This window comes from Microcaecilia unicolor, chromosome 2, assembly GCF_901765095.1.
Source record: "Microcaecilia unicolor chromosome 2, aMicUni1.1, whole genome shotgun sequence".
Lineage (NCBI taxonomy): Eukaryota > Metazoa > Chordata > Amphibia > Gymnophiona > Siphonopidae > Microcaecilia > Microcaecilia unicolor.
The window spans coordinates 381,684,820-381,708,736 of record NC_044032.1 but is presented as its reverse complement, the minus strand read 5'-3'; the positions used below and the strand labels follow the sequence as shown (position 1 = coordinate 381,708,736).

At 42.2% G+C, this 23,917-nt stretch overlaps 1 protein-coding gene across 2 annotated transcripts in view; it reads left to right on the top strand.

The window, feature by feature from the left end:
- Positions 1-19,521, top strand: part of LOC115461024 (17-beta-hydroxysteroid dehydrogenase 13-like) — a 74,829-nt gene extending 55,308 nt beyond the window's left edge. For both annotated transcript variants that reach the window (XM_030190543.1, XM_030190544.1), the window contains exons 5-7: positions 9,156-9,293; positions 17,122-17,238; positions 19,265-19,521. In XM_030190543.1, the coding sequence (XP_030046403.1) occupies positions 9,156-9,293; positions 17,122-17,238; positions 19,265-19,352 (343 nt within the window). In that variant the 3' untranslated portion in view covers positions 19,353-19,521. The remainder of the gene's footprint in view (positions 1-9,155; positions 9,294-17,121; positions 17,239-19,264) is intronic.
- Positions 19,522-23,917: the final 4,396 nt, after the last annotated feature.

Here is a 23,917-nt window from a genome sequence, read left to right as displayed (position 1 = left end):
ATTACTATTTGGTTTGTATTTTCTACTATTTCATTTTTCTTCTTTCCCTTACCTACAAAAGTGAAAATGAATGTGTAGAGCAGAGGTGCTCTGTGCCGGTTCTTGAGGGCCACAACCCAGTCGGGTTTTCAGGATTTCCTCAATGAATATGCCTGACATATATTTTCATGCACTGCCTCCATTGAATTCAAATAGATCTCATATACATTAATTGTGGAGATCTTGAAAACCTGACTGGGTTGCGGTATTTGAGGGAGAAAATCCACCAAAAAGGCGGAGAACTCAAACGCCCCACGGTAAAAACAGTAGTGTAAAAAAAATGGGAGAGCGACCAAGGATACCAGAAACTGAAGGATGTTAGTTAGTAAACAATTTTATTAATAATTTGAAGACTCGACACAACGTCGTGTTTCGGCCGTCAGGCCTGCATCAGGAGTCTATAAAAACATACATTTACAGTATATGTAAAAATAGGGAAGACAACGTGTAATACACACAAATAAATTAAAACAAAATATAAAATATATAACCTTATAAACTTTAAAAATATATGTGTAGCACTGCCTCCATTGAATTCAAATAGATCTCATATACATTAATTGTGGAAATCTTGAAAACCTGACTGGGTTGCGGTATTTGAGGACCAACATTAAACACCCCTGGTGTACAACATTGTCCTTCGCTCCCAACAGGTCAGATTTTCAGGATAACCCTCATGAATATGCATGAGAAAATGGAAGAAGTAAGCAAGTACATTTCTTTAATGCATATTCATTAGACATATCCTGAAAACCAGAACCATTGGTGGCCCCCAAAGACTGGGAATGAAGTCCAAGGGTGTAAAGCAGGGCTACTCAATTCTGGTCATCGAGGTCCACAGGCAAGCCCACTTTTCAGGATATCTGCAATGAATATACATGAGAGAGATATGCATGCGCTGCCTCCTTGGCATGCAAATCTCTCTCATGCATATTCATTGTGGAGGTCCTGAAAACCTGGCCTGCCTGTGGACCTCGAGGACCAGAATTGAGTAGCCCTAGTGTAGGGTAATATTAATGTAGCTAGTTACAATGGTAACACACTCATCTCAAGAGGTCTAGTTTATATGATGGCCACAACAAGCACAGTCCCGGGGAATGCCGAGCTACTTACTGGGCAATCCTTCAGTATAGAAGTGACTAACAAACCATTCATCTGCATATATTATTACATAGTCATTTACCTCTTGCCAGCATATCATGATTTCCATTTTACATATGAAATTATAGGACTTCAGCAAGCAATATACATGGATCTATTAGGACAGAGGTTGACAAACTCCTCTCCCTCCCCCCCCCCCCCCCACCACTACCCTGATACATGTGCCATCACCTGGCAGCAGGATGCATGTCGGCAGCATGTGAGCATACTCCTCCCTTTCACTGCAGAAGTGGCCAGCTTCAGGGGGTGAATCTTAAATAGTTTACAGTTTGGAATTGCCTCAGAAGGGAGGTACTTGGGATGGTGGTAGCAAGCTGAGGATTGCATGTTGGGGATGGTGAAGCTGAAGGCTGCTCGATTCCATGATGAATCTGATTTAGTTGAAAGGGATCTTCTCACCCAGAGGTATGAGTCTGAATTTGGCAAAAGCAAGGGTAGGTGCACCAAATATTTTGGGGGCCAAGGAGATAGTGGTTATGGTGGTGGTGTGTGTGGGGGGGGGGGGGGAGGGTTGTAAGTTTTTATAGATTGTGAGTCCACTGAGGACAAAGAAAGTACTTGCATATGATAAATGTAAACTGCTTAGGCTGTACTATAGAACGTCAGTATATATCAAATCCATGACCCTTACTTGTCTTTTACCCAGATGCACAAAACATAACAAGCCAGCAATGTGGTTTTTAAACTAGTTCTAGCCGGTTTAGCGAGCAACGAGTACAGCGAGATCTGCACAAAAGGGTTCTCTGTGCTATTTTCCTGTCACGGTAGCAGCTGACGAAAGCGGAATGCAAAGCTATTATAATGAGCTAATTACTATACAAATGTGCATGCAAAGCAATGCACAGCCATTTTCCAAATGATGCACACAAGTGGCCCCTAGTTTTACCGTGGAAATTTTAAAAAGAGGTGTGGAGCTGTTGGTTCTTTATTGTCGCAAGTAGAAAAAGGGAAGAAAGAAGGCAGGGAAGATGCTGGAGCACACACACACAAAAAAAGCACACCGGATTCATACACGCAGTTTCTTTGGGTGTATGAAAGCCGGTGGGGAGCAAATGGTTAATTTTCCCTGAAATCAAGTTGTAAAACCCAAAGGAAAGTGTGGGGCGGTCCTGTGCCATTCTTCTCTTTCAAACTACATTTTATTGGCATGAAATTGGCCTACCGTGCCTGCCTACCGTGGTAAAGAAATATTGCAGTGCCAAAATGTAAGCGTAAAACAAATCATAAAAGTAATGGTGACTTACCAAATGCAATGAAAACAAGGGTCTGTCAAACAAAGAGTGTCTGCTGGAAAACAGCATCCCCCATGCTAGAAGCACAGAGATAGGCAAAACCTATTTGACAGTGTCAGCCCAGGATGTCCCACCCACCCACTTACTACTGGAGGGGAACACCAGAAAGTTCGGGTCCAATCAGCTCAAAGCTCTGCTCTGTCATTGGAGGGGGCAGCTTCAGAAAGAGTGATGTCATCAGGGAAGCCCCGCAGGGAGGAGGAGTTGGGACAGCAGCCAGACAATGAGAGTCCATCTTCAGGGAGATAGGGTGTTTCAGGATGTTAACCGGCTAATAGAAGGAAGCAGCAATAGCAGCTGGGGGTGGAAGGAACCAAGCCCTGATGCAGATTCCTCACAGAAAATGACAGCCAAGAAAGAGCAGCAGAGAGCATATTCTGCACTTTTCCCACTTTTTCCCCGACAGCGGAGAGGCAGGAAGCCCCCAACACAGGTCTGCCCATCAGTCGCTGAGTCACTACACATTAGCCAGTGCTGTCCCACCCACTGCCGCCTACATGCTGCTCCATCCCCCCAAAAATGGTGCTTTTGTGCTTGAAAAAAAAAGGCTACCTCTACTGCTTGCCGCCACACATAGTGATTAGCTGTTCTGCGCATGCTCAGCTCGCTGACTGGCTTCTCCCATATCGCATGCAAATGAGCTGGGTCGCAAAAGCAACAAGCAGCTCATTTGCATGCGATTCTCTTTGGGAGTCCCTCTGCATTTCCAATCGGTAATTTTTACCAATTTGGAAATACAGACAGATTCTTAACGGGGACCTTTGTGCATCAGAACCTTTGTTAGCATTTGTTGATAACCAGCACTGTTTTTCCTTTTATATTTTCCCCTTTTACCTCATAAAAATCTGCCCCATCACAGTTAGGATGCGCAGTATCAAGAAGCCCTTATCAGCCCTAAAAGCTGAGGCACTGCTCCTTCGAGGTGACCCTTCAGGGCTACTCTGTGAATAGCAAAGACTGGCACTAGAGCCTTGGCTGACTTCCTTTCTCCTCTGGTGCTAGTGTGCTGCCTTTATAATGGAATTGAATTCAGATCTGCTGTGTCATAGTGCCAGACCCTTTTCTTTGCTTTAAAAATCAATTAATCTTGATTAAATCTACATTTAAGAAAAAACTGTATTGCCAGTCTGGTAGCTCAGTGGCAGTGATATATGCTGGCACACAAGAGATTCATGTCAGTTTCTAAATCTGCGTTCTAGTACATAGGCCAGTTTGGGATGGGGACATAAGGATGCTACAGAGGGAGAAGGTATAATCTACAAGAGGAGGGAGCCCCAGCCATTGCACAGATGAAATTCTATTACAGTAGAGTCTCGATTATCCGATGTAACCAAGATTGACCTGTTGTTGGATAATACAGTAAATAATGGGAACCCAGCAAGCAAAGCATCAACAAAGGCGTATTTTAAAAAAAAATTCTTTATTAAAAGCTCTATAGCACATTCTGCAGCATGATTGGAGCGCTAAAACATACTGTACTGTAATCACTGTACCTTAAAGTAAGACCAATGCAGAACTATATAAAACAGAGTACATACTGTACTGTAAGCTGAACCTAGTAGCAGTTCAAATGGTAAACATAAATTATAAAACTGTTTTGTAAAATTTTGTGATTAATGTTTGTTTTCCCATCGCTTTCCTAGGCAGGTTTATTATTTTCAAGAAGTTTTCTACTGATGGAACGAATTCCTTGGAAAACCAGTTATGGAAGATGTCTTTGTCCATCCAGGCTTTCCTCTGATTCCTATAGGTCACTGGAAGTGCAGCAGGAGCCATGTTTGTACAGGCCCTAGGATTTTTTGACTTTCTAATGAAATTCAGTGGTAATTTAAATTTACCAGTTGCATTGCTACAGCCTAAGCCAGAATAGTCATTCTTTCTTTACCTGGAGCTAAGACCTCGAGCCACGATGCAAGAGTTCTTGATGGCAACATTTTAAAGTCCCTTGATATGCCTGCCTTTTTAAAGAGACGCTGAAATTTCACTTGGAATGTGATCAATAGAAATCAAACAAAATAAAACATGGAAAAGAAAATAAGATGATACCTTTTTTATTGGACATAACTTAATACATTTCTTGATTAGCTTTCAAAGGTTGCCCTTCTTTGTCAGATCGGAAATAAGCAAATGTGCTAGCTGACAGTGTATATAAGTGAAAACATTCAAGCATTACTATGACAGTCTGATAGGAAAGGTAACTTTAAAACCATACAAGAACGTAAGACCTTTGAAGTCAGAATGATTGAATATTTTAACACCCAACAGAAAGGACTTAACAAGGATCTGGGGTTCCTAGCCCATTATAAACCATAAAGCTGTATGTCTCTGTTGATCACCCTCCCCTCACCTATCCACACCCATCCTGTTAGAATATCAATGATATGCTTTGATGTCCCCATGCATACCTCCTACCCACCCCATCCTCCCACCCTGTCAGACTGTCATAGTAATGCTTGAATGTTTTCACTTATATACACTGTCAGCTAGCACATTTGCTTATTTCCGATCTGACGGAGAAGGGCAACCTTCGAAAGCTAATCAAGAAATGTATTAAGTTATGTCCAATAAAAAAGTTATCATCTTATTTTCTTTTCCATGTTTTATTTTGTTTGATTTCTATTGATAACCTTAAGAGTGGACTAACACGGCTACCACACTCCTCTACTTGGAATGTGACAAATTCCTCAGTTCTCTGACAGCTTTTCCACAGCAGTTTAGAGCTGCCTTATTCCATATATTTTTCTGCCAAGGATCAAGCAACCTGATACTAGCAGTGAAATCAGGGTCACCTTCAGTGAATTCCTTTTGAAAAAACGGGGCTTTCTCTGGCAATATATGCCCTGATATAAGTATGCCCTTGTCTGTTTGCTGTGTGAACCACAGGAATAAGGCTTCGCTTACTTTCTCATGTTCACATTTTTTCATATTTTTTCTAGTGTCCATTGAAAACAGAGGCACGATTTGAGGCCCATTTTTCCATCTCACTGTGTTGCCTTTTCCAGTCAAGAACTGTTGTTCTCCCCACTCCTAGTTCAGCTGCAGTTTTTTGGATGGATTCACCCTTGTCAATTCTTGTTAAATCTTCAAGTTTCTGCTCTATAGACAAAGCAACTTTTTTCCTCTTTTGACTGGCCATTTCAGAAGTATTCTTCTACAGATCTAAAGGGGGGAGAATAAAAACATAGTATTGTAGTACAATAGTATTATGTACCTACTATATTAGAAATGTTACAGAAACAGAGAGTTAAAACTCTCTGCACAGTAAAAACAGGGTCTCTCCTCACAACGGTGCTGTTTCACAGTTCAAGCATGGTCCTGGGGTTGAAACTGAATGTTTCAGGTGTGAAACTTTTCTCTATGCTACAAAGGAAAACAAAACGAGAAGTTGCACACTTCTTAATAGCAATGCGATGACGTCACTGGGGGGGGGGGGGGGGGGGGGGTTCTGTCGGATATGCCAGATAGTCAGATTAGCAAAGGTCAGATAATCAAGACTCTACTGTATATTATCCTAACTATTTCTAGTTGAAAATTTTTGAAAGGACGCAGGAGAATGAAAGTATCTATGCATTATCCTCCTAATTCTATAAAAAGCGCTAATAAATGTGTGTGAAAATTTGGGCGTGTGCATTTTAATTGAATAATGATCTAATTAGTTCCAATAATTGGCTTTTTAACAAGGAATTATTGACACTAATTAGATTCAATTAAACATGTACGCATGTTAATATAGGTGTAGGATCCATGTCTAAGTTGTACATGCGAGTTGGAAAAAAAGGGCGCAGAAATGGGAGGGCCATGGGTGGATCGGGGGCGTGACTTTTAGTTACGTGTGTAATTATAGGATAAGGGGGCTCTGCACCTAAATATAAGTGCAGGCATTTGCACCAGGTTTTTGTCGGTGCAAATAGCCATGCCTAAATGTAGGCACAATCCCTGGGCTTAGGTGCTATTCTATAAACCGTGCCTTACTTTAGGCTCGGTTTATAGAATACCGCTACATGTTTTTATCAGTGCCAATTTTTTTAGGTGCCATTTATAGAATTGCCCCTTATGTAGATGGAAATTTTCAAAATCAAAGAAACGATCAAATCTTCACTATTATTCTTGTACTTCATTAACAAAGTCCAAAAATATTTCTGCTATTATTAATTAACATAGAGCAGTGTTTCCCAAGTCCAGTCCTGGAGTACCCCTTGCCAGTCAGGTTTTCAGGATATCCATAATGAATATGCATGAATTTGATTTGCATACACTGCTTCCATTATATCGAAATCTCTTTCTTGCAGATTCATTGTGGATATCCTGAAAACCTGACTGGCAAAGGGTAGTCCAGGACCGGACTTGGGAAAACACTGACATAGAGCTTAACAGCAACCCAAATCTTCCCTTTTTTTTCTCAAAAATATTGATTATTTATTTAAAGAAATATACAAACCCTTTAAAACGAAGCACTTAACTCACATGCAGTTATCTTGCCAAAGGTCCATTTCAAACAGTGGCCAGCATTTCACAGTAACTGTACTCCTGAACTCTTAATTCAAAGTGACTTTGATTGTTTCTTTGGTATTGAATTATACTTCATTTCCCCTTTATTATTTATATATTTTTGATATAGAAATGGCAATTTTCAAAGCCATTTCTCTGGTGAAAAGGGCTGTCAGAAAATGTACCCCTGAGGAGTAAAATGCATGCACAGAATGGTATTTTAAAATTGGAGCATATACTGTACTTTTCCTCCTAGTCTTCTGCCCCAGAAAGAAAAAAAAGCACAAACCTTGCAAAGATAAGCAAAGCACATAATTCTCCTTTGAAAATTACCTACCAGGTTTGCAGACACTAAAGAATCCATGGACTTTGTACTTAGGCAGGCTACAGAAAAACAAACTGCTCTATAATGTTTCTCTGTCTCTCCTTTCCTTTAATTCAACTGCTCAAAATATGCTGAACCAGATAAATACAAAAGACACGAAGTGACCGGGTCTTTCACATCCATCTTCTTTTCGTTTGTTACAGACTTATTCTGTGGTAAAAGATATGTGGTTTGGTATTTATAAATGTATCCCTATTTATGTCGTGAGGAGATTGCAGGAACATGGCAGTTTCCTATTCGATAGGAGCAGGCTAACTTCTGGGACAACAGTGCCTCTGAGTTTCCCACTAAAGTTACTAACCCTACTCCAGTGATACATACTGGGTACTGTGGTAGGGAGCCAGAAGACAGATCACAGCCACTGTTTTGCCAGCTGGACTGCAAACCAAAAGAGCCGCCCTGTATAGAAAACTGTGCAGGAGGTCTCTGAGCAAATATGGCCGCCCTTAGAGACTACAGTTCCCATGAACCACCAGAAGGCCCAGGGAGTGTAGTGATAGGTGGAGCTGGATGTTTAGAGCAGATGAGTTTATTAACAGCAAGAGCTTTGATTAAAAAGGAAGTCGCTGAGAGGATAGAATGTGCTCTTTGCAGTCACAGAGGGCTGGACTGGAGCCCTGAGTGAAGCCATTGGGCTTGAGTCAACCAAAAAAAAACACACAGCAAGGTGGAAGTGGGACTGTACCAAGTAACCAAGGCTGTCCATGGATAAAAAATATCCAAAAGTTTATTTGCCAGTGGTAAATATGATCCAATAAAAAGGACCCAACATGGGCTGTGTTTCGGCTGGAGAGCCTTCCTCAGGAGTCAAATCCTTCAAATCAATAACTCCGCAGAGTTGTATAAACATGTAATACAACGTACTCTTGCAGTGATGGAATAACTTTAGATTTTTTTAAGTAACCTCAGTGATGTTCACCACCCACCACCCTTACAGGCTTTACGTGGCGATACCAAAAACATCAACCTCTTCACAGGTTCACTCTTCAAACCCTACTTCAATTAAAAAAAAAACTTTTCAATAATTGTTATTTTACTTATCTTTTCAAGATTTTATTTAGTCGGACCCAGGGGTTCTATTGTCCGACATGCACTTTGCTGATAAGATAGTATGCAGAGCTGGTGCTAGTAAAGATCACAGGGGGTGTGTCCTTGAGACAGCTCGCTTTGTCGAGCGAAACATGCATGTCGGACAATAGAACCCCTGGGTCCGACTAAATAAAATCTTGAAAAGATAAGTAAAATAACAATTATTGAAAAGTAAGGTTTGAAGAGTGAACCTGTGAAGAGGCTGATGTTTTTGGTATCGCCACGTAAAGCCTGTAAGGGTGGTGGGCGGTGAACATCACTGAGGTTACTTAAAAAATCTAAAAAATTCTTTATATAAAGAAATAGTGAACAGAAATTGAAGTAGCAGTGAATGATTCATATATGTTTAATGAATTTTAACTGGATGCCAAGAGGTTTCTGATGATATATTATTCTGGATCCAGTATAAATATTATAAATTTTGCCAGTAATTGAGTTTCATTTAAATACTGAAGCATATGGACATTTAATATTGAATTTTGAGAAAAGACTGCAGTTTAGGGCATATATAAATAATGAAAAAAAGTGCAATGATTGTCTGTGCAAGTCCCTGTTGAAACTAATGAGCACCACAAACATAATTTCATAAGCACTGAGGTTTGAAAGACAATTCATTTAAGCATTTTAAATATAAGGGTTAAGAAATGCCTTTTCTTCAGGTAGTCATGTGCTATATCAACCCAAGATCTTTTATTGTTCAGTTCCAGCAAGTACGCTGCAGTTGGGTTCCATACAGCATTAACAGCAGAGCTTTCGGCACTGGGAAAATATGGAGTCAAAACATCATGTCTCTGCCCGGTTTTCGTTAATACCGGATTTGTTAAAAATCCCAGCACAAGGTGTGTATTGTGGGTGTGGTTTGGGAAGGACAGAAAAATATGTGGCAATGCAGGTGTACATTAAACTAGAGGTCAGCATTCACACCTGCGTCCAGACAGGCGTGTCAGCTGCTCATTTTCACCCTGGGATCTGCATTAATGATGGAAGGGTTATGCTTACCTCTCTGCTGTCTGAAACAACCTCAAAACTCCAACAATGAAAAGGGGAATACTCAGCTGATGGCAGTCAGTGTTTGTTATAAAAGCTGGCCCCTGCAAGCTGAATGTGCTCAGGTATTCATGCTGGTCCCTACCCAGTTACCAACACTGAATACCTGGGCAGAAGGCAGCTGCCAGGAGTTCCCCGGGTGCTGCTAGTATTCAGCAACTTAGGACAGCCTTTTGGCTCTCTAGGTTGACTGGACAGGTATCTGGGCAGTGCCACTGAATATTGGGGGTCCCCAGGTACTCCAGGCTCTGCCCAGACTTCACCCCAGACTTTCCTTGTACAAACCAGATAATGCTGAGAACAGTGCACAAAAGAAAGCCTCCCTTACCGCTGGGAAAAAAAATGCCGCTGTTGTGCACTACCTTCGGGTGGGTTCCTCAATCATCTTCTCAGAACGTTTAACTCTGTGCATCTGACGTCAGACGCACGCAGAGGAACTTCCAGACAAGATGATTGAAGAACCTACGGGAAGGGAAGAACAACACGGCGGTGGTGGCGGCAGTTTTCGCTCGCATGGGGGGGGGGGGGGTGGGGGGGGAACGACAGGTTCACGGAAGGAGGGGTTTGAGGGGGCCGTAGCACGGGGGGGGGGGGGGGAATTGCCTGCCTAAGGCCCGTTTCCTTGCCTACAGAAACGGGCCTTTTTTACTAGTTTTATTATTATTATTATTATTTTTTATTATTATTATTCTATTTATTAATTTCAATATAATTAACAAGCATAACTTGTTTATGAAATACAGCCAAAGAAATTATATCATCTAATTAATTAACAAAGGAGAGAAAAAATTTGTTAGCTTCCTCAGACCACAAAATAAAAAAATGGAGGAACAAAAGAATAGAGAAGATTACAAAGTAGAAATAAATATTAAGGAAATATTCGCTGCATACTCCCAATCAGAATTACTTATTTAGATGTTATTTAAGTTGCTTTAAATCTAAAAAAGATTTTAACTGTTCTGGTGAATAGAAAACATACTTATTTAAACCCAACTTAACATTACATTTGCATGGATAGGCAAGAAAAAAAGAACCCCCTATCTCCAATGTCCTCTTTCTCATTGCCAGGAAAAGTTTTCTTTTTTGCTGGGTCTGCTTTGCAACGTCCGGGTATATCCATATCCTTTCTCCTCCGAAAGGAGTAGTGGAATTTTTGAAGTAGTTTCTCATAATGGCATTCAAGTCCTGCTCAAATACCAGAGAAACTATGAGGGTCGCCCTGTCAGTACATTTATCCAAAGTTTGTTCTAATAGAGCAGATATGTCCAAATTACCATTTGTTTGCTGCTGATTCTGTTTTTCCCCAATCTTCTCCATAGGATTTCCAATATAATAGATTTTATTTACTGGCGGCATACTTTCAAGGGGAAACTTTAGAATCTCATTTAGGTATCTTCTAAAGAGATCAGAAGGAGAATTCCTAGGAGTTTTGGGAAATTAAGCAATCGTAGGTTCAATCTTCTATTACAGTTCTCAATCTGTTCGATTCTGCGCCGAACATCGCCACTATCTCTTATTGCTGAATTCTTAAATTCATGGAGAAAATCTACTTCTTTCTGGATATTCGTGATCTTTATTGAGGTTTCTGTTTTAACTTGCTCTATCGTTACTTTCAATTCCTCAAATTTTTCATTCATGACATGAACTTCCCCAGACGTTTTTAGCAACGTTTCATTCATTCCATTCAACATTGTCCAAATCAAATTTAAATTTACCTCCGGTTTTTCCCCAAAAATATTCTTCTGAGGGCTCGGCAGCGAGTATTGCAGCTCAGGTCCCTCAACTGGCGCCTCTCCACCCACACTTCCGGTGGTATATGGGGTCGCCCCAAGGGCTGCTGACGCTGCCGGACACGGAGGAAGCAACTGCGATGGAGGAGACAGGGAGGTTTCATCAACCGGTGGAGACTCCACTTCTCCGGTACGTTCCACTATGGTACTACCTTCCCTTGATAATTGGGAGATTGATGTCAAAAATCGATCCAAACTTAGTTGGGTTGGTGTTGAGGTAGCGGAGGGCGAGGGAACCTTCTTCACCACCCCTTTTCTCTTTGTGTGGGGCATTTTAAAAGGGGAAAATCGCTTTGCCCAGATAAGTTGGAACGCTGTTACAACAGCTCTATGCAGCAGCAGCCATCTTGTTCCTCCCTCCTTTTACTAGTTTTATATAATTTGGAAGCAGAAGAAAGCCCGTGCAAGCCCCTAAGCACCAGTAGTGAGAAATGAGTGTTTGCAAGTCAGAGCAAACCCGAAAGTGAAAGCACACCTTGATGCCTCTTTCCTATGTTTAATTATAAGCGTTCCACGTTTTAAAAAATTGAAACACATAATTAAAGGCACAGAAAACAGACATTAATGCATGCTTCACATTTGACTTTGCCAGGCGCATGTGCACAGGAGCTGAGTTTACCACAGAACTCTTCTGCGCATGCTCCAAGCACATTCCCCTTCTTTGCTTTTGTTTCTACAGAGCACATATAATTTGAATATCATTTCTTTTGAGCATTGGCGAGCTAGGTTTTTATGCTGTTCCAGCGGTATGGCTTCTGTGCTGTTGGGCTTACCGCGGCAGTTTTGAGCATCGGCCTCTTAGAGTACAAAGTTGCATGCTGAAGTTATAGAACAGTAGGCAAGATGCACTAAACTAAATGAGCCTTTAATGAGCCTTTAACAAACAAGTTTTTAACCCTGACATGTACTAAAGCCCAATTTCCGACAACGGTAGCAGCAAACGAAAACGGAATGCAGAGGAGCAAATGGGCAGACTTATACGGTCTGTGCCCTGAAGAGCACAGGTACAAATCAAAGTAGGATATACACAAAAAGTAGCAAGTATGATTTATCTTGTTGGGCAGACTGGATGGACCGTGCAGGTCTTTTTCTGCCGTCATCTACTATGTTACTATGTATGTGTAGAAAACCTATTGAAATGAGATGCACTAAGGTTTTCCACTTGCCCTAACACTGGAAAACTCCGGGAAATCTAATGAGAGGTCTGTACCTCTTGTTGGGGTTGCCCGGCTTTCAGAACAAGTGAAAAAAACAAAACAAAATCGGGAGGGGCAAAAACGCTCATCAGGAGCGTCCTTTATGGACGGCCTTGCCCCCCGCCTGAGGTCGCCGCTGCTTCCCGCTCCCCCCTGCATTAAAATTGTGACTTTTTTAGGCAGCCCCGGTCCCCCTCCCTCCCTCTCTTTCTCCTTTTTTAGAAAAAACAGCTCCCGCCATCCTCCGCCCCGTGCCCCGCCCCCGCTGCCCCCCCTGAGGTCGTTGCCGCTGCTCCCCCCCCTCCACCGGGCCCCCCTCCGTGAAACCGGGCCCGAGCAGTGCCTCTCACCTCTGTATGAAGGCGCTGCATGGGCAAGAACAGCTGATCGCCTCCTCCGACGTCCCTCCGTTCCTCCTGGGCCCGCCCTCGTCTGACGTAAGTAACCTACATAGGTCAGCGCCTTCATACAGAGGTGAGAGGCGCTGCACGGGCCCGGTTTCAGACGGAGGGGGGCCCGGTGGAGGGGGGAGCGGCAGCGATGACCTCAGGGGGGGCAGCGGGGGCAGGGCACAGGGCAGAAGATGGCGGGAGCTGTTTTTTCTAAAAAAGGAGAAAGAGAGGGAGGGAGGTGGGCTGGGGCTGCCTAAAAAAGTCACGATTTTAATGCAGGGGACGTGTTTGTTTTTGTTTTTTTTACGTTTTTGGCATGCGCAGAGCAGCCAGCATAACGCTTGGCTGCTCTGCGCATGCTTTATGGGCCGATTATCGACGGTTTTAACGAAGGATTAGAGAATGCAAGTGAGCTGCAATGAGCAGCTCATTTGCATTCCCTTTCCTTCATGCATTGTCATTCCGTACCGATTCATTATGGAATTCGGTACGGAACGACTCTAACGAGAACTTTTGTGCATCTTGCCCAGTGTCAGTAACGTGCATAACTTAAGTGATAGATTAGCTGCTAATGGCTTTAACAACCTAATAATGGGTGTTAATTGGCAGTTATCGGCACTAATTTGCAGTTATGCATGTAACTGCCTTTAACTGATTTTCTACAAATTGAGCACTGAGCATCCATAGCACGCAATTCCAAAGATAACATGGACCTGGGAGGGGCATGAGCAGGTCAGGAGCGTGCCTACTACTTACGCACACAGGGGTCCTTTTACAAAGGTGCGGGAGAGCCTGCAGGTGTACATCGTGCGCTAAATCGGCACTACTGCCCGGCTAGCATGTGAGCTGAATGTTAATTCTGAATTTGACACGTGCTGAATCCCGCAGTAGAAAAATAATTTTCTCCCTGCTTTCCTGGCAGTAAACAGCAGTTGGCTTGCACTGCACGCTTACCGCACGGGTAGCCCGTGAGACCTTAGCACTAGGTTAATGGGTGGCGGTAAGGTCTCAACCTCAAAATAGACGTGTAGCTGATTTAAATTTTAATGCACATCCATTTTCCAGCCCCTTAAAAAGGCCCTTTTTCCTAGACTCGGTAAAAGATGGCCCAGCATGCACCCAAAAGATGCACTCGCACTACCACAGGCCGCTTTTTATTGTGGCTTAGTAAAATTACCCCACAGGTTCTAGAATGCTCTCATAGTAACATAGTAACATAGTAGATGACGGCAGAAAAAGACCTGCATGGTCCATCCAGTCTGCCCAACAAGATAAACTCATATGTGTATACCTTACCTTGATTTGTACCTGCCTTTTTCAGGGCACAGACCGTACAAGTCTGCCCAGCAGTATTTCCCGCCTCCCAACCACCAGTCCCGCCTCCCATCACCGGCTCTGGCACAGACCGTATAAGTCTGCCCTCCACTATCCTCGCCTCCCAACCACCAACCTCTCTTCCCCCACCTGCTCCGCCACCCAATTTTGGCTAAGCTTCTGTTATATGCTCTCAGTTATATGCCTCAGTTTACACCAGCCATTGAGCTAGTAGAAGTGCTCCCGCCTAAAGTTAGCACATAACTGTGGACTTACAGTAGGCTACTATTCTATAATGGCAATTACAGGCATAATTGCTGATATAGAATTTGCACTTAGGTTTAGATTCTATATATGACACCTAAAATACCCAGGTAAACGATATTCTATAAGCCGTACCTAGTTTGGCATGGTTTATAAAATACACGCTTAGGCAGACAGGTTTCATGTAAATTCGGGCACTGCCATTTGCACCAATGAAAACGTAATGCAAATGCCCATGCCTAAATTCATGTGCAGAGCACCATTATTTTGTAATTATGTGCCTGATCTGCCCGGAAATGCCTATGACCCTCCCATTTCTACAGTCCCTTTTTTGGACCACATGTAAATTTTAGGCACATTACTCCCAATTAAATCTAATTTGTGCCATTAATGCTTGTTAAAAAGCCAATTATTGGCACTAATTGGCTCATTATTCTATTAAACTGTGCCTACAAATCAGGAACATTCCAAAATTTATACGCCCAATTATTGGCGACCTTGATAGAATCAAAGTACCTGCATTCAAAAGCCTTTTTCAAAGTACTCAGGGAATTGTGCACATCCAGGCTTAGATGCTCATAACGTGGAACATCAACAATGATAGTAAATTCTACTCAATTCAGTTTTATAATTTTCACATTTTTAAAATCTCTTCTGTTTCCTTGGAATGTATTATTTATTAGTCTACTGTCTTGTGACTAAGGGGTAGTTCCCTTTTTCGGTATGCATGGACAACACAAATTTGGTTTATTCATGCTCATTGAAAATTAATTTATTCCAGTTTTGGGGGCATTTTTGTTTGCTTGCCATACTCATTTTTGTAGGCATGCATTGTGTGCATGCACAAACTTTTTAAAGTGTACAAATTGATTTTACATGCATTAATTTGTAAGTACAGATGTGTACAAATGATTTGCACACATTTAAATTTTAGGCACCCAAACAAACCAAATGCATGCTCACAAATGCACACTCCTAGGTCCCTATTTTCCCTCCATTTTCATCCCATCCTCCTCAGACACACAGGGCACACCTGTTGTTGGTAAGATTGCTGGAGAGGGATGCCTTCCACTCACTTTTAGTATGCCTAGGCTCAGTGGCAAGGCTGGCCTAAATGTATCAGACACCCTAGGCAAACTTTCAACCCTCTGCCTCTGTCTTTAACACCCTGATCAGGAGGAAGGAAAAATAGTTCCCTCTTTGGCATATCTCTACATTCTTCTGCAGAACTGGCTCTCCAGTTTATATTATTATGCCCTGCCATCTGCTGGCAGAACTAGGTTATACACTCCTCTCATTCATTCTTCGTTACCAATTGCATCCCCATGGCAGGGATATTGTTTCCCCCTGTGTCATTGGTTGAATAACATGGGAAGTTTTTGAGCCTCCTGAAGGTGAAAAATGTGATATTTGTCCTACTAATTGAGTAAAAAAACCTGCTGCAGCTCCTCAGTACCTCTCCACTCTCATCTCTCCCTACACTCCTCCCCGGGAACTCCGTTCACTGGGTAAATCTCTCTTATCTGCACCCTTCTCCTCCACTGCTAACTCTAGACTCTGTTCCTTTTATCTTGCTGCACCATATGCCTGGAATAGACTTCCTGAGCCAGTACGTCAAGCTCCATCTCCGGCCGTCTTCAAATCTAAGCTAAAGGCCCACCTTTTTGATGCTGCTTTTAACTCCTAACCCTTATTCACTTTGTTCAGAACCCTTATTTTATCATCCTCACTTTAATATTCCCTTATCTCTTGTTTGTCCTGTTTGTCTGTCCTAATTAGATTGTAAGCTCTGTCGAGCAGGGACTGTTTCTTTATGTTCAAGTGTACAGCGCTACGTACGTCTAGTAATGCTATAGAAATGATAAGCAGTAGTAGTAGGGTGACACTGAGCTTGATGGCTCACATTACAGTTGTGGCTTGTGAGGTGTATTTTCACTTGTACCATGTGGGACATTCAAAGCCACTGCTAGATCACAATGCATTTGAGGACCATATGGTCACTGGTGATAGTGCATTCTGATTATTTATTTATTTGAATTTTGCTCACCTTTTTTCATTAGTAGCTCAAGGTGAGTTAAAATCAGGTACACTGGGTATTTCCTTATCCCTGGAGGGCTCACAATCTAAGTTTCTACCTGAAGCAATAGAGGGTAAAGTGACTTGGCCAAGATCATAAGGAGCAGCAGTGGGATTTGAACCGGGCACCGCTGGATGTTAAGACTTATGCTCTAACCAGTAGGCCACGCCTCCTATTGTAATGGCATTGCTGAAACTACCAATAGAGGATATATGGGTGATCATGACACAACAGTGCCAGTGTTTTTTTAATGTTTTGACTATAGTGGCAAAGACAACATCTAAAACGTTTGACATGAAGTTTTCGAGAGGGATAGGCTCAAAAAATCTGGGCAGAAAATTGGAGCAATGTAACATCTGGGCAGAAATTGGAGTAATGAGTCCAATTTTTTTTCTGGGTTAAAGACTTTTACCTCCTATATTGTAAAATGGGATAAACTTTTTAAGGCATCTTTATTAGTTGATGCTCATGAATTAATTGTAGACAGTAATATTACATGCAGGTGTTGTTAATGCATTGTAGAAAAATCTTTACTTGGAACAGAAGGTTAACAAAATTCATGTTGAATATATATGTTGTAATTGCAGACTTTTGCCTATTTTGAAAACAAAGACTGTTGCCCAGAAACTGCTGGATGGAATATTGACCAATAAGAAAATGATTTTTGTTCCTTCCTCTGTGCGTCTATTTTTATTTCTGAATTTGTAAGTATATTTATTTAAACATTGACCATTTAGGAACCTTTTAATAAGCTGCAGTAAGCATTGACCTTAGCCCACCCTTACACGTCTTTCCCACATGCAAAGGCCATTTTTACTGTAGCTGTAAAAAAGCATTTTTTTTATTAGTTTCATTTCTGGTCATGAGCTAATGTTACCATTAGTACACGACCTTTAAAAAAAATTAACGCAAGAGCATTTAGTGCCTTCCAGCGTATGCAGAGCTATCTTGTGCAAATTAATTTTGGGTATTCTGAAACACCTGTTTGTACTGAATAGTGATTAGGCAGGAATTTGGCATTGTATGTGTAAATGTTAGCATTCTAAACAGTTATGCACATACCCCGGATTCTATATAGTGCACTTAAAGATCTGTGCCAAAATCCAAGCGTAGTCTATAATAACGCGCATAACTTAATTGGCTTAACAAGCTAATCAGCGTTGATAACAGCTCTTAACAAGAATAATGAGCACTAATTGGCAATAATTAGAATTTATGTGCACAACTCGCTAAGCGCATTCTGTAATGCAGTGCACCTAACTTCTACGCATGCAGGCAAAAGGGGTGTGGCTATCCGGTGGGGACATGGACGTTTCATGAGCGTTCTGAAATTTACATGTGTAGTTATAGAATATGGCCCAGTGCACCTAAATCTACGTGCTGGGATTTATGCCACATTTTCGTTGGTGTAAATGGAGGCACGTAATTTTAGGTGCTGAGATATCAACTAAGCGTATCTATATACCGTGCCTAAATCTAGGTGTTGCTTATAGTATATGCTTAGTCAGCACTGATTTCCATGCCGATTTTTTAGGCACCATATATAGAATCTACCCCATAATGCATGCATAAATGTTAGCACTCGCTTTATAAAATTGCATACCCTACCTCCTAAAACCCAAAATATAAACTCAATAATAGTTTAGTGGACCTTGACTCCCCCTTCCCTTCATGCACCTGGAAGATGGGAAGCAGGAGCGATGCCCACTCCCTCCTATTCCCTTGCCACTATCTTGCAAAATGGTGGCATGTGACCCTGCACAGTGCATCCTAGAACACACAACGTGGGGGGCAGTCTGCCAAATATGGGAATAATTTGCCTTATGAGACAAAATTTGGGTGGTGTCTGCCAAATAAGACCTAAATGTCCTTATCTGGCATGTTGCGTGTCCCAGGATGCACCACGCAGGGACTGGGACCACCATTTTGCAAGATGGAGGCAAGGGGGTAAGTGCGAGTGGGCATCATTCTTGCCTCCCGTCTTCCAGATGAGTGGGGGGATCTGGAGGGAGTGTGCATGGGTCAGAGTCCACTAGACCACCACTGAGTTTGTTTTGGATCTGAGGGGAGGGAGATCAGAGAATCATCTTAGGGGGCAGTGGAAAATCCAGGGGCATTTAGAGCAAAAAAGAAGAAACAGGCATTAAATCTTCACAGATTGTATTGTAGAAGATCAAACTAACCATTCTATGCCTTTTCTGAAGTAATGTTAAATCTCCTGCCTTGTGCTCAGTTTAACATCTTCACCCACTTCTCTGCATCAAGGTCAAATAGCTAATAGCTTCATTCACATTAATTTTAATCTGCTGTGTGTCAGTGTCCTACATCTGGATTCCATAGCGTTTCTGCGGAAAACACTTCTCTGCTTTGTGTGCCCATAAAATTGCATTCAGACGTCATGCTAACCCACGCCAACATCTGTGCAAGCTTGATTCATCTGCCCCTGAGACAGTTTTGTTGTGCCACCTCTCTGGCTACATTCAAATGAGCCTGCTTTTAAATCTCAACCACTTTTCTAAAATCAATACAGTGCATTTACCATTGACATTCTAGTTTGTCATATGTGTGCTGCCTGTACCACACTGTGAACTCCATGGAGCAGGAAATGATTATTATGTACATCTGTACAGTGCTGCGTATATCTAGTTGGATACCAGAAATGATAATTTAATAGTAGTACTGGTGAACTATCTATGGGTTCTAGGATAACATGCTTTATCCTCTCCACAGCATTCTGCCAGAGCGCGTTTTGGTAGCTCTAAACAAACTGCAGGAAATTAAATTTGACACAGTGATCCATGATGGCAAAGAAGAATAGACGGAATTCACTACGGAAGCCATGCTTTCCTTGTTCAAATTTCCAAGATCTCAGATTCAAAACTGTAAAGATTTTTTTTTTTACATCGGACATTGCTCTGTTTTCTGATGAATAATTTTGAATGAAGAAATCAGCTTCAGAAGTAAAAATAAAGAAATACAAACTTAAATGCTGTACATTAATATGTTCAAATCAAATGGTCTCACGTCTCACTAGCAGGGGGTTTCACTCACAAAAAATACACATCCCAGTGCTGCAAACTGTTCTTATCATTCAAAGGTATGTGAAGGTAAAGTCGAAGATTCTTTATTCATGTTTCACTTACAGAAAATATCAGGACCCACATCAACATGGCCACGTTTCGCCATAGCTGCGTCAGGACTCTAGCCCTAAAATATATTCCTATATACTCCCCATTGGTTCAAATCTATAAGATCATGGATTAGATTTCTTGATGATATCTTTTTCATATGGGAGGGCAATGGCAATCTGTTGCGAGATTTCTTGGAATGGATGAACACATCTAGTAGTTTCCAGTTCACTGCTTCTGCCAATGAGAATTATATGGAATTTTTGTATGTGTATAAGACCAATATTAGGGTACAGACTACTTTGTATCACAAGCCCGTGACCAAGAATACGTTGTTGAGATTTTCTAGCTTCCATCCATATTCTTTACGTATGAATTTACCCATCAGTCAGTTCATTCGTATTCAAAGGATTTGTTCTGTAGATAATCAGTTTGAATATCATACTAGAGTACTATGGCATCGGTTTGAGGCACGAGGTTATTGACGATCTGCCATTAAAAAAGCTCATTATCAAGCTAAATTTGCATCTAGAGACAGTTTACTGTCTTATCGGGGAGTTCAAAAATACTAAATTGGTGACTGTGTTCCCATGTACGACACATGTATCAGTTACGACACTGCTATACAAATTTTGGTATATTTTGTCAGTACATACTTGTTTTAAGGAAAGATATGATAGAGTACCAAAGGCGGAGAACGCTGGATGAGATTCTGACATATAAACAGATTGATTATGAGGTGAAACAGTCAGACAAATTGTTGGTCATACTATTTGTGGCAAATACTAGTGGTGTAGTTTAGCTTTAGTGGGACCTGCTTTTCAGATATCTAGATCGGGCACCACATTGACAAGGTGGGAGAACACTAATTGTGAATCCGCCAATGTGATTTATATGATAGTATGCCCTTGTGAATTGAACTAATTGGTAGGACCTAGAGACCAATCAAATTACATTTAACTGAGCAGAGGAGTGTGGTAGCTGTGTTAGTCCACTCTTAAGGTTATCAATAGAAATCAAACAAAATAAAACATGGAAAAGAAAATAAGATGATACCTTTTTTATTGGACATAACTTAATACATTTCTTGATTAGCTTTCGAAGGTTGCCCTTCTTCGTCAGATCGGAAATAAGCAAATGTGCTAGCTGACAGTGTATCTAAGTGATGCTTGAATGTTTTCACTTATAAACACTGTCAGCTAGCACATTTGCTTATTTCCGATCTGACAAAGAAGGGCAACCTTCGAAAGCTAATCAAGAAATGTATTAAGTTATGTCCAATAAAAAAGGTATCATCTTATTTTCTTTTCCATGTTTTATTTAACTGAGCATAAATCCAGAATCTCATGCAGGGTTCTACATGCCCCCTTGGTAACACATTGGATTGAGAAGAAACATGGGTTGGATGAGCTGCGATGGCGGGTTGTGGAGAAAGTACATATGGGTATAGAGGGTGGAACACATGGTTTGTTTAAGAAAATGATAGAGTGAGTATCGGGTGGCAGGTTACTGGGGGAGTGGCTGGAGGACCCCTGGGGGGAGCTCAGGAGAATATAAAAGTGAAGCCCTGGGGAAAGGTTCCTGTCTCTGGTTCTGCCTCTTGAAGAAGTACTAGTTCTAGGTGTGGGAGTTTGGTGTTACTGTTGGTTCCCCTGCCAGACAACCCATTGTAAGAGAAGGGGAAGTCCTGTAGCATTGCAACCAGTGAATAGATTACCTGGACAGTAAGCTGTTACATTGTATCAGCCAATTGAGGAGTCTGAACTCAGCAGATTCGGGAGTCCAGCCGTAACCGGGGCCCGGGTGGGTTACAGTCTACCCTGGTTGATAGCGAGACCTTCGGGGTGGCAGCACAAAGGGAGTATGCAGTTACTGGAAGCCTGGCCCAGATGGTATTGAAGTACATTGGGAGTATGAAATCTGCTTTGGGTTGTGACAGAGCTGCAGGACAGGCATGAGGGCTAAGCATGAGTATTAGACCGGAATATGTATTATTGCTTATGATCATCTGGAGAGCAATTACAGTGGCGTAGCCAGACTGTCAATTTTGGGTGGGCCTGAACCCAAAGTGGGTGGGCACAAAATTTTCTTTCTACCCCCCTCCCCCAGTAAAATTTAGTCACACTAATCAGATACATTTGTCACATAGGGTAAAGTGCTGCTTTTCAGTGCATCAGATTTCAGACAATTTATTTAATAGCCTAACACCCTTTTCAGTGAGCTTTCAGAGGCCAAAACCTCCTGCCTCAGGTCAGTATAATGCTGTTACAGTATCCTCTCGAAGTATTGGTCTCTGAAACTTTATTAACACAGGTACCATATTACTTTATCCTAAATTAAAAATAAAATTATTTTCTTTACCTTTGTTGTATGGCCATTTACTTTTTCTCATTGTGTTGTTCCCAGTCTCTAGATTCTGCTTTCCTTCGTTTTCGCATAACTCTTCTGCCAGGATTTCCTGGCCATTTGTCATTTTTCTCTCCTTTTTCTTTGCTTTCTTCAATATTTTTCTGCCTCTCTCTCTCTCTCTGTCCAGATTTAATTCATTCTTACTATCCATTCTTTAATTTCTTTCATCTACTTATGGCTTTTCATCTTTTTCTCACCCTTGTTCTCCCCATGCCCCTTCCTCTTATTCTCCAGTATTTCACTGCTCCCCTTTTCCATCCAGCAGCTCTCCTCTTTCTCTCCCCATCCTTCCAGTGTCTCCCCTCTCTCTCCCCATCCTTCCAGTAGTCTCCCCTCTTTCTTTCTGCATCCTTCCATCCAGTGTCACCTCTTTCTCCCTACCCTTCCATCCAGCGTCTTCCCTCTTTCTCTCCCCATCCTTCCACCCACCTACCCTAACTCCTGATCCTTCCATCTAATGTCTCTCTCTCCCTCCTTCTAACCAGTGTCTCTCTATCTCTCTACCCTTTTCTGTTCAGTGTCCCTTCTCTCTCCACATCCTTCCAGTCTCTCCCCTTTCTCTCTGCATCCTTTCATCCATCTCCCCTCTTTCTCTCCCCATCCTTCCATCCAGTGTCTCTCTCCCCATCCATCCATTTTCCCTCTTTCTCTCCCATCCTTCCGTTTTCCCTCTTTCTCTCCATCCTTCCATCTGTTTTCCCTCTTTCTCCCCATCCTTTCATCTATTTCCCACTTTCTATGCCATCCTTCCATCTGTTTTCCCTCTTTCTCTGCCATCCTTCCATCTGTTTTCCCCCTTTCTCTGCCATCCTTCCATCTGTTTTCCCTCTTTCTCTGCCATCCTTCCATCTGTTTTCCCCCTTTCTCTCCCCATCCTTCCATCTGTTTTCCCTCTTTCTCTCCCCATCCTTCCATCTGTTTTCCCTCTTTATCCCCATCCTTCCATCTGTTTTCCCTCTTTCTCCCCATCCTGTTGAGCAGCAGGGCTGGCGCTACAAAAAGAAGAAGCGCTCAGCTGACTGAGCTGTGCTAACGAGAAAAAATGTTGAAAAAAAAAGTGCTCCAGGGGCAGTGACATAAGAGATGGGAGGAGCCTGCAGAGCCAGCAGCCAATGCCTCAAGGCTGCCTGCGGTGCCGTGCTTTTTTTAAAACATTTTTTCTCGTTAGCATTAGCGCTCAGCTCAGTCAGCTGAGCGCTTCTTCTTTTTGTAGCGCCGGCCCTGCTGCTCAACAGGAAAAGCAGCAGTGGCCGGCAATGGGAGCTGGGGCTGGCGCGGGCCTGGAGGAAAAGTGGGCGGGCAGTGTGTGTGCGCTTGGGTGGGCGGGCCAGAGCCTACCCAGGCCCACCCATAGTTATGCCCCTGGAGCAATATGAATTACAATTGACTGTAAGAAGATCAATACAGTGGAAACCATCAGTTAAGAGTTAATAAATGTTGCAGTTCTTTTAATCCTCTGAGTGTCGTCTGGTTCTTGAGTGGATGAGCTGACGGGACCAGAGTGAGTAAGTGATAATAACATGTAGTGCCTCTCAAGCCCCTTCTAACCCAGGATAGCAGGACTGGGTTACATAAACACAGCCTTCTCATCCCACCTTTCCCCTTCTGCTAGGAAGCAGATCTGAGACATGCTCTGCCCTATGTATCTGTTAACCAAGGACTCCTTGCTTTTTTGGAGGACCTGGATGCAGGACATGATAGAGCACTGGTACTGGTCAGCAGGAACACAACATACAGCAGTAGACTCTGGTACTGTGTACTGCGATACTGTGATATAGTGGACTGGGATACTGATACTAACAGTTTCCAGCCTATATATAAATACCTTGTTCTCAATTAGACACAC